The sequence below is a fragment of the Diadema antillarum genome, unplaced genomic scaffold, assembly GCF_040938485.1.
Source record: "Diadema antillarum isolate AM-2024a unplaced genomic scaffold, OU_Dant_1.0 seq00001659_RagTag, whole genome shotgun sequence".
Taxonomy (NCBI): domain Eukaryota; kingdom Metazoa; phylum Echinodermata; class Echinoidea; order Diadematoida; family Diadematidae; genus Diadema; species Diadema antillarum.
In genome coordinates this window covers 706,463-722,340 of record NW_027272359.1, presented here as the reverse complement: position 1 = coordinate 722,340, position 15,878 = coordinate 706,463, and the positions used below count along the sequence as shown (strand labels likewise).

At 36.9% G+C, this 15,878-nt stretch overlaps 1 protein-coding gene across 1 annotated transcript; it reads right to left on the bottom strand.

Annotated features, from left to right (window-relative positions):
- Positions 1 to 1,785: 1,785 nt before the first annotated feature.
- Positions 1,786 to 14,620, bottom strand: LOC139711429 (thioredoxin-related transmembrane protein 2-like). Its single transcript, XM_071623312.1, has 7 exons — positions 14,423 to 14,620; positions 8,937 to 9,111; positions 8,007 to 8,083; positions 4,822 to 4,928; positions 4,462 to 4,527; positions 3,431 to 3,560; positions 1,786 to 2,130 (listed from the first exon to the last, which is right to left on the bottom strand). Exons 1-7 carry the CDS (start codon positions 14,573 to 14,575, stop codon positions 2,011 to 2,013), a joined length of 828 nt encoding a protein of 275 aa, XP_071479413.1. The 5' UTR covers positions 14,576 to 14,620; the 3' UTR covers positions 1,786 to 2,010.
- Between the last annotated feature and the right edge of the window lie 1,258 nt (positions 14,621 to 15,878).

The window sequence follows — 15,878 nt, the reverse complement described above, 5'->3', positions numbered from 1 at the left end:
ACTCAATGCCATAACAGCATCTACAAAAAAAAAGAAAAAAAAGACATCAGGTAGATTGAACATACAATATAAACATATGTAGATGTTTCTAGAGAAACCAAAATTATGTAGCAATGAACTGTATACTCTGGTACAAGGGCAGTAGCCGTGAGGGTCGGACTTGTCCAGTACCAGGGCAAGCACAGTCATTAGTCAAATCTTGGTTTCTCTCAATGAAACATCACATATTACTAACACATCAAGATTGTCCACCATGGTATTGTGGCCATGGAGACTTTGGTACATACATTGTACATAATGTATTTTTGTATAACATAACTAAGGCAGGGATACACAGATGTGATACTGTAAATGTATTTCATGATGTATCCCATTTTAAATGTGCTTGTGATAAATTCATACAATGCATGCAAATGCTTAAATACTGTCACATTCTCTGGCAAGTAAAGAGCTCCATCCACCTGTCTAAGTATTCTAATTTATGTCTGAGTTGCTACGGAAATGCTGGATAAATCTCGAAAGGTAAGGATAATAATATTCATACATGGGGAATAGGAGTACACTGTAGATGTATACTTACCAACTAGGCTATCCACTATCAGTTTTCATAATGTATAACAAACTTGCCTCTTATCATCCATTTTGGAGAGCTGGTGAAATCATTGCTATCATAATCACATCTAAAAACAAGAAAAATGGGACAATTATAATCACAAGAAATTTATAAAGTTTGATAGAGTAAGATGTCAAAACAATGTAAAATCATTTTGAGAATGAAAATGCTTCACGAATTGCATTTATATCAAGGCAACAATAATGATATTGCTACAAAAGAATGAACATAATGTGTGCCTTTCACTTGGACAACTCCATGTAATGAAAAAAAAAATTACTGATACACAATGTCTGTTTTATTTGCAAATACAGTGTAATACATGTACATGCTGTATTTCCCTCTTCTTTCACATATGCATGATACAATATCATTTGCAGATTATTTGATTTATTTAAGAATGACTAGGAAAAGTACAAATACACAAATGAGGCATGCATAGAAAATTAATTCATAGTGTAGTTTTCAAATGTCAAAATTATACAAATGAGTCTTTTCAGCTTAACATGAACCCCTTCTTGATGTGAAGCATTTAGTCAGTATCAATTACATACATTCACCTTGTGGGGGAACTTCAAAAAAATGACCTTAGAGGCAATGCAGGGGAATAAAAAGCAGTCATATTTCAGAGCAAGTGACAGGCAGAAGGACATAAAAGATTATGAGGAAAAGCTACAATACAGTGCAGGAGTAAATTTGAATTAAACAGGTGAAATCAAACATGAAAAGAAAAATGGTTTGTTTTAGTACAACAGAATGAGAAGCTGTTGAAACTACAAGAGGAGGAATGACTCAACAAGGCAGTCTACGGGAACTTCAAACATGTTTTGAGTTTATAGCAATGCTGTTTACACATGGAATGCTATCAATTTAAGTTTTTAAAGATATGACATGTACATGTACTTTTATATAGGGAAAAAGGGTATGTGTTCCATGGATCCCTCAATACAGAGTATGTCTATTCATCCATGAAAAAGGGAGCGGAAGAAAAAGATACATATACAGTGCACTCCCGTTATAACGAACATGGTTATAACGAAAGTTTGTTTACAACGAAGTAAAAATTCATGCCGCAGCATTATCCAGTCTATTTATTTTTATTGTTTATCTGTGTATTTGTTCGGTTATAACGAAATTTTGTTATAATGAAAGAAAACTGCCGGTCCTGAGGACTTCGTTACAACAAGAGTCCACTGTAAACTCACGACTGTCGGGTCTTTTTGATGCATCACTAAGCACACATTACTGAAAGTGCAATGGCCATCACACTTCACCTGTAATATTTGTCAGATATCACACCATTCAAATGTTGCTCACATTCAACCCCTCAACATCAAACTCAAATTTCTCCTTTGAGGTAACATCCCCTTTAGAAGGAAGTATAGGTGCCCAGAGCCTCAGTTGTCCTTCTTTTCCTGCTCTTGAGTTTTGGCCTCCAGCTTGTCGGCTTTCCTCTGGGCCTTGCTCTTGGTACTCTGGTATAGGCTGTCCAGGTTGAAGTCCCTCACGACGTTCTCCTATGGGAGCCAGGTAATTGACACAGCCAGAAATTAGTATGTAAACATGTGCTTGTTGCCTATTGTTTAGAAAACAGGCTAAACGGGTACCATGTTCTTTCCATCTACATGTACATCAAATTTTGGCCTGAGTGAGCAATTTGCATCAGTGTACAGTGCACTCTTATTATAACAAAGTCCTTGGGACTGGCTGTTTTCTTTTGTTATATTGAAATTTCATTATAGGCAAACAGTAAGATATAGAGAGAGAGATAAAGATATAGACAGAGCTGCCAACATTGGGATGATAAAATCCAGTAGATTTCGCGTTAAAATCCAGAAGATTTCGCGGAGGTATGATTTTGTGAGGGAGCGGCGGAATGTTGTCCCATGCGGGGAGTTTTGTGTAGCACGACACATGAATCAGAAATATTTGACAGTAACTGTCAGTTGTCTAAACCATCCAAACTGTTTGCTGATGGATTAAATGCATATTAGAGAGATTTCATGAATTGTCATTGACTAAAAATATACTTCAGGCAATACAACAGATTTATGTTAAAAGAAAATAGAATTTTGTCGTAGATGATAGTTTTGGGACCTGAATTCTCACTTTGTTGTAATGAGAAGTTTGTTATAGCCGTATTAAGTACAACGAGAGTTCACTGGCAAAATTTGATTTCAGCAAAACTGACATATATTGTCTCTGTATCTAACTTAAATATAAAAGAATTTCCTTTTCAGTTTCATTTTCAGTATCCACTGCCCCACTTAATAATCAGGAAAATGTTGATTTACCAACATGAACTAAACTGTGTGAAATATTCCCAAATAGGCCTAACCATAAACCCATTTCTGTTTGAAATGCAACTTACTCTACCCTTAATGGCTTGCAAGAATAGTAAATTCTTTACAAGGCTACGAGGAAAAAGAATGACAAACACCCTCCAGATAAAGCACAGTGACATTTATTTTTAAAATTCAAATGGAAATATGCACCACACCAGGACTGTGAAAAGACTGTCAATGGGAAAGAAAATACTGCATGACCATTACTGAGTTTTCAGACCACAACAATCATTATGTTGACAACTTGCCTGAAACGTGTCTCTTGTTCAATATTGTAGGATATCATCTTCACTTTGGGGATTCCTTTTGAATTAACATCATAGCAGTTTGCAAATTCAAAGTATGAAGTGTTGTTTGTTTGTTTGTTTTTGAGATGCATCATATTCGAAATGACATTTGGTCCACTGCATCCCGTTTTTTTCTTCATGCCTGTAATAAGTGACCACTGTCCATTATCTAGAGGTCAACCCACCTTGGTAAACTGGTACTTCACTGTCTGTCCACTGCTGTTCCTGCCTGGCTTTCTCATGATCTCCTTGCCTCCTTGAAACAAGACTATAGTTGGAAGCTGCTTGGATATTGAGGAACTGTCTACCTGGAAACTGAAACAGCGACAAAATATCGGAGTCAAATAACATTTCATAACTAAACTGCTCTCCCATTTCACTTCAAAGCTCTAGCTCAAATGAAGAGTTTTATTGCAAAATGAGCTAAGCACCATTTTTAAACATTTCAAAGTACATTTAAGTCCATCATCAGATAGAGCAAAATTAAATCTTTCCAGTATTACCTCACCCGTGACATAACAAGGAATATTTTAGAAGTTATGATTAAAAGTGTCCTGTATTTTCTTATTATTTTCTGTATTTTTTAGCAGCTTTAATCACAAATATCTCAACTTAACAAGAAGAGACTTAGCTCGTTTTGCGATAAAACTCTTCAAATATAGTTCATGAAAGAAAATACAACTGCATGCTGTAGTGACATCAGCGGAACCAATGTTTGTCAACACAACAAATTTACAAGAAATGCATTTCCTGGACAAATCTCCTGCACTACTAATGTGAAAAGAGAATAGAAAGTCATGTCATGCTACACTACCAAGTTTCTTCATGAGGTCTAAGGATGATACTTTGGGTTTATAGACAGATGCAGACTGGTTATCATGGTTTCCTCAAAGCAGTTAATAACTTCTTTCCTGGCTCATGGCATTGACATGCCAGGGTATTAAGTTTATGAGCATCACCAGAAGCCAACATGACAAAGCTTGAGGATCACATTGTTGACTAAGTTTGTCCCCATACAGACTAAGCAAGAATTTCAATTCAAACGCAGGTGGAACAATTGATCTGAAAACCATGCCCGTAGTCCGCAACTAGAATAAACTTCTTTTCCAAGAATTCAGACCTTGGGGTTTGAGTGATGTCTTTCCATATCAATCTCTGGAACACTAATGTTGACTGAAAGTGTAACCATGAAGTAATCCTGCCACCCCATACTCACATTTCAGCTATTTCAGGATATCTGCCCACATCAAATTTTCCAAATTTAAGATGATTATGTGAATACCTGCAGGCACAGTACAAAGATATGAAAAAAAAGAAGAAGGACAAACTGTTAGTTTCAGACGATATTTTTCAATTTGCTATGAAAACATCTTATTCATAAAACCTGTTGAAACATATCATACAGTGTATGTCACCAATGCATAAAAATACTCTGGTTTTATGTTTAATTAACAAGTACCACAAACAAACAAACGAACAAATTACACAAGATGTAAGAAAAAAAATTCCATAATTTCTATGCAATTGACTTGCATTCATACACTTGCAGGATAACTATTTTTGAAAGCACACTTACTCCATGGACAGCTTGGCAAATGTTGGTGCAAATGTGTGGCAGCTAGCGGACCATGTTGCCATGAATTCTACAACCCACGTGGTCCTTGGGTTGGCTTTAAGTTCCTCCTGATAGGTAATTTAGGAGACAGAGACAGAAAAATCACACATTATGCTTACAATACTCAGTATATTCACGTACAATATGCCTTCTCTTACATGAGTGCTAAATATTAGCTTCAGCCCGTTGCCAAATCCTCGAGGGTAAATAGTTGTACTATTTGGAGACCATTGTCATAAATGGATTGTTACACTATAAATGAAGTGACTGCTCTATATCAACTAGTACATATAAATGTGTACACGTAATTTCACATTAAAAGAAAATATGAACTATGGAAATTAAAAGTTGGTGTTTTTTTTTTAAACATAAAATACAGATATTTAACTCAGCCAACAATGTTCCTGATCATCCCCTATAATTTACTGTTCAAATACAAATGAAACATACTCTTATAAGATGTTATGATAATGAACTTCAGGAGTAACAAGGAGCCGGATGTCGACTACAAGATTATACATTAACATTAGAACACTTTTGATTTTCTATACTTGGTTAATCAATTCTGCAAATTTACATTTGGAATCATATTTTCACCTGTAACCCCACTAAAAAGGCTGAAGGATTGCTTATTCTTTGTGTAAGAATTCCTCAAGACACATTGAACAATTTTCTTGCAACAATTTTAAGCTATTTATTTTATTGTTTCTTGACCTTTTGTATTCTATTGTTTTTAGCCAAAATTTGTTGCAATCACTTTTTGAAGCTATCTACATCAGAATTAATCAATTTCAATGATTGACAGTTGAAACAATCTAATTCATATCAATTTAACAAGAAAACACAATTTGCATTGTACACCAATGTATTAGCACACAATATCACAATTTTGAGCTGTTTTGGGGTTGACATGCATATCACTGTATCACTGTATCACACAATTAAAAACATGCATACATACATGCATGTTTTAGCTGCTCAGCGTGAAAATATAATCTCATGAAAATAAAAGGTTCACAGCAGTGCATCACTTGGTGTATGTTGGGTAGAAAGTGTTTGGTTGGGGTGTATGTGTGTGGTGCTGGTGCAAGGTCTTGTACATGGCATGCATATGCACCTACTTGAAGTCGCACATTGTGCACTTCACATTTAAAACAGTGCTATAAGCACTCTAACATATTGCAGTTCCTTCAGTATTTACATCCATTTCAAAGACTCTCTGCTGAAAACTATGTTAATAGATCACGTTTGGAAAAATTTTCTTCACATTTAAGTGAAATGCCTACACGTTTATCAGGTCTACAAAACATACATCAGAACTGTTTGTTCAGTATCAATTAAGCAGAGTACACGATAAAGTGCTTCCAAATTCCAGACTGCCGTACTGAATTCATAATGAATGATACTGAGTTATTTTATCACGTGATAGAAATTCACAAGCACTGACGTTTGACAAATGGAACAGTACAGTTTTCCTTGAAGAAATGGGCCCAAAAACATCCAAGGGCAGAGACAGGTGCACAGTCTGCCTTTAAGTTATTTCTTCAAAGGAGAATTTCAACATGGAAATGACAGCAATGAGCCACGCAGACTTCAGAGTGTTATTTCTATTTGTTTCTCATATTTCTTAGTACCAGGAAAAATATTTGTGATAATGTAATATGCAAAATAACAAAGTTACACTATACAGACTAGAAATGTCGCTATGGCGACTGGTATGCCTCCGCCATAATGCATGATTCTCCTAATAGGTCTATAGTACATGTGGACAATGTGTGATTACATTTTCACAAAATTGGCAAAATATTAAAATGACATGTTTGTCACAAATGTATTGAATGTTTACCTTCCTTGACCTATGTTTATTGGATGAATAGGAGAGCATGTATTTGGGGATTTAAGAACTTTAACTTGACTTTGACCATTTCATAAGTTTATGCACTGAGTAATTTTCAAGGTATGGAGAAAAAGCGCAATTTCTGTATTGAACAGTAAATTGTTATCATTTTCATCTGGCCTTTGATTTATAAGAGAATCACTGTCAGGCAGAACATACATAAATTCAGCATGTTCTAAGTTTCAAGATAACTTGAGCCACTTCCGAGATATGGAGAAAGAATTAAGTTCAGCACTTTCACTTGATCTTTGACCTTTTGACCTTTGACCTTCTTGGCAAAAAAAAATCCCAGAGAATCTCTATTGGGTTATACATGCATACATCAAGTTAAAAAAAAAAAGTCCTGCTGGCATTGCATAAACATAAGGAAAATAGTAAAATTTTGAAGTATTGCCCTTGACCTTTGACCCCTGACCTTTGACCCCATGAACCCTAAATTCCCTAGATAACCACTGCCAGTCAGTAGATGCATATATATACTATGTTCCATGAAGATACCTTGAACAATTTCCAAGATACAGAGAAAAAAGTGAAAATTTAACATTTTATTTGACCTTTTGACCTTTGACCTTTTGACCTCATGACCCCAAACTTTCACCAGAGAATCTTAATTGGGTAGTACATGTATACACTAAGTTTCCAGAAAATATCTTCAGGCATTGCATAGATATGGGGGAAATAGTAAAATTTTAAGCATTTGACCTTGACCTTTTGACCTTTGACCTTGAGCATGTGCACCCAAAAGTTGATAGGCACAACTTCACCCCCTAATACACATACATGCCAAGTTTCATTAGGATACCTCAAAAGGTTTTGGTAGTTACCCTGTCCACAAAATTCATTACGGACGGACGGACGGACGGACAACCCGAAAACATAATGCCTCCGGCACCACTTCGTGGCGGAGGCATAAAAAGGAAAAAGGCTTCAATCATCGGAACTTTGCAACTTGAAGATGCTTTTATTTTATCAAAAACTCTAGAATCCACACACACACAAATGTAAAGGCAGTTAATGGTTAGATTATATGATTTTACAATGTGTGTGTTGCATAAAAAGTTTGAAGACACCAAATTTGTGTACTTCACATAATGCAGCAAAACACAGGTAATGGACACTGGAGGAATGTGTGACGTAGAGTGCATTGACCCTTAGACTATCAGAGGACTAGTCTAACAGCAAACAACACAAGGATGCTTCACTTCACAAAACACTGTCTAATGAGGAAGACCTGGAAATTGAGAATTACCTCCAGAGAATCTCCTTTGAAATACACAATGTTCTGGGGTCCAACATATGCAGGTTCTGGAAACACAACCATGCAACCTGAAATGCAACAGCAAAAAAACAACAACTGGGTGTTAATCTTCACAAAATATGAAAAGTACCTGATCATTATACAGTGTACTTGCTGAGATATATAAATATGTTCAAGTTGTATATTAAACTGTACTTAATGTTTGATAACACTGATGGTATTCTGGCAGTACACATTTGAAAAAACAACAACAACAACAACAACACACACACAAAACACAACAGTTTAAGCACTCTCTGGCGTATAAACTTTACTGCAGTCTATTATGAAATATTGTGTATGGAAGGTTTCTGCAGATAAAACTCACATAGTGACAAATTAGTGTAAACATAAATGACATATTCTTTGAAGGGGGCTACAAATTATGTTTTGAGGTTTATAAAGAAATCTACTGAAATTTCAGTGGTACATTCTAATAAAATAACAAGCATTAGTATCATTTCACAGGTGGAACCAGTCTTGTAGCTTACTTTTAAAGGAAGTCAAATTAACACCCTACTGCGTCAACATGTGTAACAATACATCCACTAGCCCAGACATGTAATATATCAGAAGGTTTCTCCAATAAAGATCACTTATCCTCCCAACTACGATCGAGTGAAGTACCTGTCCATTGCCTCTTGAGTATCTAACTACTCCCTACAGCGATACACCACAGAGTGTACCCGCAAAAACATTACAACATGCTGATTCAGTCTTTTAGCATTATTTGACATGGCTTACTGTTCAAGCTAAATTTCATACAAATTTATCCCTCATCAAGACGATTTAGCTTTTCATAGAGCCTTATCATATAATATTCAGATAGAATTATAGGTAAAATTTAGATAGAATGTGACAAAAAAAGGTTGGATTTCTCACCTACAGCAACTGCAACAAACAAAATTGACAGTCGTGGATCTGTGAGCCCAAATAGGAGTGTATTTGCAACTTTGCAGAACAGGAAAACCTTTGTCAAGAGCTCCTTGAGTGGTGGCTTCTTGCGATTCTTGACAGCAATGGTGCATGCCAGGAACAGAAGTATGTTGCTCTCATTCTACAAGTGGAAGATAAAACAATGAATTCATCACTAGACCACCACAGTCATGATGAATCTATTAACATACAAAAATATGAAGGCACAGAAAATCTACAGTAAATAGTTGAGAGATAGCATCAAATATCAGCAGTATACAATGTAGCACTCATGGCACTCTCCATAAAACGAAAGTGAAATGAAATGAATATTTAAATAAAACAAGAGAAACAAAATACTTCTACAGTGATGAATACTCACAATATGTATACCTGAATTTAAACAACAGTTATTAAAACTGTATGTATCAAAAGTGAAAGCAAAATTGCCTTTTCTATCACACAGTTAAGATATAAAAAAAGTCATCTGTTTAAAATTCCTCTCTATGTCTTAACATGATGCTGTGTTTACATTTGACAGCAGAGTTGCTTACTGCAGTATTGATAAAACTTAAAATATGAATGAACATTATAACACATACTGTATATGCCGATTATTTTGTGAGGTTTTTATTTTTGCAAATTTCACGAATTGGGTGCTATTCGCAAATTTAAAAGTATAAACTCTCATCCCAACATAAATGTGACGAGCACGCATACATTTCTTTGTTCAGTGCTGTACTCCGCAATTGCGAATTTAACCACTCGCAAAATTTTCAGGAAGTCCCATCTCACGAACAAATAGACTTGTTAAATTGGATATGGCGTACACAGTACCATGCACAGCCGACTAAAGAATGTAGTATACATTCATGCTGTAAAATACCACAGCACAACTCTTTTCAAGCTTTGTATGCTTAAAACTGGAAAAGGTTGAAGTTTAACTCTGTGTACTTCACTGTATAAGACAGTATGAATGCAATGTGGCTGACAATTAAGCTTAAGTGAATTTGGCCTCACTCATTTTTTTTTTTCATCACACTGTAAAGAAATGCTCTGAAAGTGTACAAGACAAACGCTGAACTTTCAGAATAAAGTAAACTCAAAACTTGGTGTTTGAATGAGGATAGGGCGATGAGTTCAGCTGAGCTGAGGAAGAGGATTCGAGTGAGGGAGGCACATGCATGTAGATATATGGGCGCAAGTGTACTTTATCATTATTATCATCCATGGTTTATTGAAATCGTGACTTGCAGCAATGAAATTGCTGAATTGCTCACAACTGTACATAAAAGACATGATGCATACATATAAGTATAACAAAACTGTCTAATACTTGTACTGCAAATACAATCATAAAATTATAATTCTTTGTACATATGGAGTAAAAAGCATAGAAATGTATATATAGAATTCTGATACTTTGCTTCAAAGAAATGCTTCTTGGTGCATTTCAAACATCTGTTGAGGTGCTTGAGGCATGTGTGTGTATTATGTGTATTAATGTTTCTCTCACCTCCTCGTCAATTGATCTCCATACATGCACAAACTCGCTCTAAATATCCAATAACCACAAATATTTGCATCTGTGTAGGACCCAAGTCCAGTAGAAATGAAATTTTCGTTGTGTTGACTCTTTACCACTTGTCAGAATATTCAAGTTGATTGCAGCTAGTTCACTTTGCGACAACTGTGTTGCACAGGAGCAGACAGTGCAGCGCAAGATGTTCATGCTGTTGTTCGTGCTTGTGTGTGTGAGTGAGAAGATTGTGAAAAATGTGGTTATAAGACAAGGGTGAAAGAATATACAGCCTTAAAAAAAGGCTAGGAAAAGGTGGAAAAGGAAATGAAAGAAAAGATATAAAAAACCTGGAAAAAATGAAACAAAAGGTTTACAAAATAGAAAGTACACTTAAGATAAAACAATTTAAGATAATGGAAGTAAAGAAAGAAGAGAAACTTGCATTATAAAGGAAAGCAAGGGAAAGATGGATATGTTTGAAAAGAAAAGCAAAACCAAAGAATAAATTATTTTGAAAACAAAAAAGCACTAGGTAGAATAGAATGAGACATGAATCAGAACTGGATGAAAGCAAAGATGAATAGGAAGGAAAGAAAGAATTGTACAGGTTGTAAATGAAATAAAGAAATGGATACATCAGAATGAAACAAAAGAAAGAAATATTGGAGAGGAAAGGAAAGATAGATGGAGTGAAAGATAAAACCAATGAAGGAAACAGAGAACAATTAGGCAGAAAGTAAGATTTAATACGAAATTAAGTTTGAAAAAGAGAGAGAGACCCAAATAAATAATTGATAGGGAGGAAAGGGAGAGTTAGAAATACCTGAAAATAAAAGAAGAAAAGATAGAGAAGAAAGAGAAAGATATAAGGGGCTGCACACACATGTGCACATGCTCAACCGTTTTGTATAGAAGCTACAACTGCTACCGCAAGACTTAGTCAAGGAAAATGGGAAAAACAAAATTTAACTTTTCAAAGACACCATAGAAAAGCTGCTGTGATGCTACATTCAGATCAAATGATCGACCCTTACTGCATGCGCTGAACGCATTCGAACTGTGCCAATTGCTTGTGTACAGAGCAGCATTTCAAGCGATCAAAATTTTCCAACACTTGAAAGAGTTAAAACTTAATTTCTATTCGACTTTAGAGGCTCAGATACAATTATTTTAGGTTACTGAATAAAACTAGGGTGAGTATTAGTCCCGGAGACCGCGCCGCTATGATGCGGCAGGGTCCTGGCGGCTACCTCGCAGTTTCGCTAAAGTGAGAATCACGAACAACTCCCTATTGCCACATACGGCGACTTCACGAATAAATCATGGGTAAATTTCTATCATAAACACAGTGACAATAAAAAATGAAATATACATTACCCCATTGCCTTGGTTCTTTTCACCAATTTATCTGGAAACTGCAAAATTTTCCACATTTTTTAGGAGTAAGCGGCCTGCCCTAGTGGGAGAGCCGTGCTACCATTTTGAACGTGTATATCCATTAATAAGCATCTACGCATGTAACGAGTAATACATAGCCTTTTGTCAAGGCCCTCTCGCTGTATGGTGTAGACAGCCCAGCCGAGTAAGGTAGCGCGACTCGCTTTGCTCGTCCCTTCGCTCGTCCGTTACAGCGAGAGGGCCTTGACAAAAGGCTAGCATGCAACGTTAGTGAGCATCGCTGAGCTGAAGATAATTCACCTTTATAAGACAATATTTTCTGCATCATAAGTAACGAAATGCATCAAACAGTCGCCAATTTGAATCATTTAGGTTTAATCGACCCATGTAAGTATTCCTAGTAGTTTTTGTTGAAAAATTAAGGAAATATAGCGCCGGAACGGCATCCGTTTTGTACAACATTAAGATCTGAATGCGAAAACGGCACAGCCCCAACACGCTGCACTGCACGTTGGGGCTGGTCGCAGTTAGGTGAGTATGTGCATGTTTGGTGATCATTTGACAAGCAGGTGCAGGTGCAAAAGTACATTAGCGCTGATATATGTGTGTGACACATAATGATTAGGGAGAACTTGTTCAAGGAGAGTTGTTGATTGTAAATTGTGTGGCTGCATCTAAACTTATCCAGACCAGGTGCAAAAGTTATAGCCAAAGCCAAGGCAAAGGCAAGCATAGACAGAAAGATCCGTCTGTCCGGAGGACTCATTTATATTTTGCCATTGACGCTGTCCTCCATAGACAGACGGAAGGTATCAGTACCCATTGCTGTGTGGATGTTCTTAACCACTGTCTCTATGGAAAATTGGGTGAGGTACCTCACCCTTCTCGAATGCGTCTAATTCACGGCCCTAGGTCGGCAAATTCAAGCTTGTATAATTAAATTAGCTTTATAAGAATACATTACACTCACCAGATTAATGAATAATCCAACATTTTAGTAGAATTTTCAACGTAAAACACAGCCTGTCGCGTCGTCACGTTCAAACTGCAGAAACATACACCATGAATATATTAGCCAATCACATGCGAGGTAGCTTCTACGTGTTTGTTTTACTAAAACACCTACCTCGCATGTGATTGGCTTACAGATTCAAAATGGTGACTTACTGCTTGCGAACGGCGATGTTGCGATATCGATAAAATTTCTGCGTTATAACCGAGTTTATGTGAGTATTTCGATTGCACAATGTGAGAAATTTATCCCAAATATTGCTGCATAATGTGTCATGTCACGTCAAACTTGTTTGAATGTAAGAAAGCTGTCTGAAATTTTGTTTATCGTAACGTTTGATCTGTGCGCGACTGCTCCACACAGGAGCCGCAATCATTGACTTCGGTCTGTATACGGAGGGGATCCGTGAAGCCAGACGTAGTCCAGTTCGGGAAACCCACTCACAAGGGGGGCCCCTCCTTATAAGTAACCCGTCCCCCTTATAAGTAACCCCGTCCCCCTTATAAGTAACCCCCGGGGCACCCCTTATAAGGAGTCTCCACGCTTTTTTGCAATGCAACGCGAAAATGAAAGGACTGCGGCAATTTGCTTGATTATGTCCATAAAGCTTCACAAGTTTCCTAGTTACTCACGAAATTTGAGCAAAATCGGTTCGAGGCATCATATCTAAAATCATGGATTTAAATGCGATGTCAAACGACCCATGCGAATGCTGAAATGCGGTGGTTGACTATTTCGTTACTTTTGTTATTTTTCCTTCATTTAAAGCCACCTGAATGAACGAAAGTCTCCGTACTCAGTCGCCACGTCTGCACTCAAGCATTGCCGCGCCGCCGCGCCTGGCGACACTCACGCCAGTAATCACTTGCATTTCAGCATTCGCATGGGTCGTTTGACATCGCATTTAAATCCATGATTTTAGATATGATGCCTCGAACCGATTTTGCTCAAATTTCGTGAGTAACTAGGAAACTTGTGAAGCTTTATGGACATAATCAAGCGAATTGCCGCAGTCCTTTCATTTTCGCGTTGCATTGCAAAAAAGCGTGGAGACTCCTTATAAGGGGTGCCCCGGGGGTTACTTATAAGGGGGACGGGGTTACTTATAAGGGGGACGGGTTACTTATAAGGAGGGGCCCCCCTGGCCTTGTGAGTGGGTTTCCCGAACTGAGTCTCCGCGGAACATTCCCCGACGGACAGATACAGACCGATCTTTCGGTCAAAGGCAAGCATAGATTCTAGTTCTCGGAAGGGCTCAAAATGTTATCTTCTTGGTTCTACCATTTGGAATTCACTTGCGATATATGGAAAGAGTCTAGTATTTACTAAGAAACTCACCTGTGTGGTATTCTGAGCCCGTTTTATCTCTGTTTTAAGTCTGTTGTAACAAATCCTTTTTCTGAGTAATAGAATCTACAACTAATAAGTTTACAACATCTCATATACTGAGTATGCATGTGTGTAGGATACACGATAAACCCCATACACGGATCCTTGTATGTCGGACTAAATTATACATACCCACGACAACTGGCACTCTTTGCTCTCTTCATTCTCCGGAAATATGGTACAGAATGGCTTCACCAGCCTCACGAACAAAAATGAAATCGAAAGTATAAGATTCGATATGTGGTAGGCACTGAAATAGTGCCTATATTGCATCATTTGTCGCATAATGACAGTGCTTTTCGTGCCGACGCTTGCTCCAATACAGTCACAACGCAGGTCTTGGTCTCCACACATACAGACGTGGTGTGTGGCGTAGTATGGCACACACTACAACTTCTCTAATTGTGGCTTCCGGTTCCGGCAGAGTGGCCGCCGCGCCGCCGCGCGCGATGCAATAAAATACGGCAATAGGTTATACCCACAGAATACCTCGTGGAAAAAGTGGGGATCCGAAAAAGTTTATTGTAATGATCGAACTTCTCAAGCAGTCTAAACAATATATCTGAATTTATGATTTGATTTGAATTTATCGCCACTTCATGGGGTGGAACACCCTGGGGGGTGTTTCATCAACGAGTTCGTCGGAGGTTTTCACCGACAAATTTGAAAAGCTACTGAAATCCTTGCGTCTGATTGGCTGATTGCAAATTTGTCGGTGAAAACCTCCGACGAACTCGTTGATGAAACGCCCCCCTGATCAGCAGATCTGGTTTCCATAGGGTCCACATACATACGTAAATAATGGATAAAAGCGAAAAATACATACATCTTGAGTAAAAACAAATATCATGTATACGCAAACAAAACATATAAAACGATACTAAACACATAAAACAAGCTTAGATTCAAAAGTTAAATACATGTATCACAGCTGTAACAACTAATTTTTGGCAGTTATACCTTGAAATAAATAAAAGAAACAGTTGATTCCATTACAATCTCTAAGATAAATGAAAATATATAATATACTGCACATCATTACAGAAATATATTGATATGGATTTAAAAGTACATCAAACAACAATCTAAGTAAAAGTCACGCAGAGAGTACACAACTGAAAACAAACTAAAAAAAAACCCGAAATACTAAATTAATGTAAATAAAATAAAACAAAATAAAACAAAATAATAAGAACAATCGTTCGTTGTGAATAAGCCAAAGAACTGGTTTGGAAAAAGCCCATGTAGAATTCTCATTTGGAGCGTTTTTAATCAACTCTCTTACAAAGATAGTATAAGGGAAGAAAGGAAAACGATGAAAACAAAAGAAAATTCCTTAAACTGTACATGATGTATGCAAAATGAGAGAATCTAGAAATGAATTAGTTGTTTAAAAGAGTCATCCAAAAAGGACAAAATTAAATGATCCCATCAGCATATCTGTATGAATGAATCACTGAATGAATGGACGAAGGAACTGTTTTAGTGACATCGGTGCACAAAATAATGATTAATTATGGATTTAAGAAATTTAACGTATCGATCGACCAATCCATCAATAACTTGATAATCATATCAAACATATTCT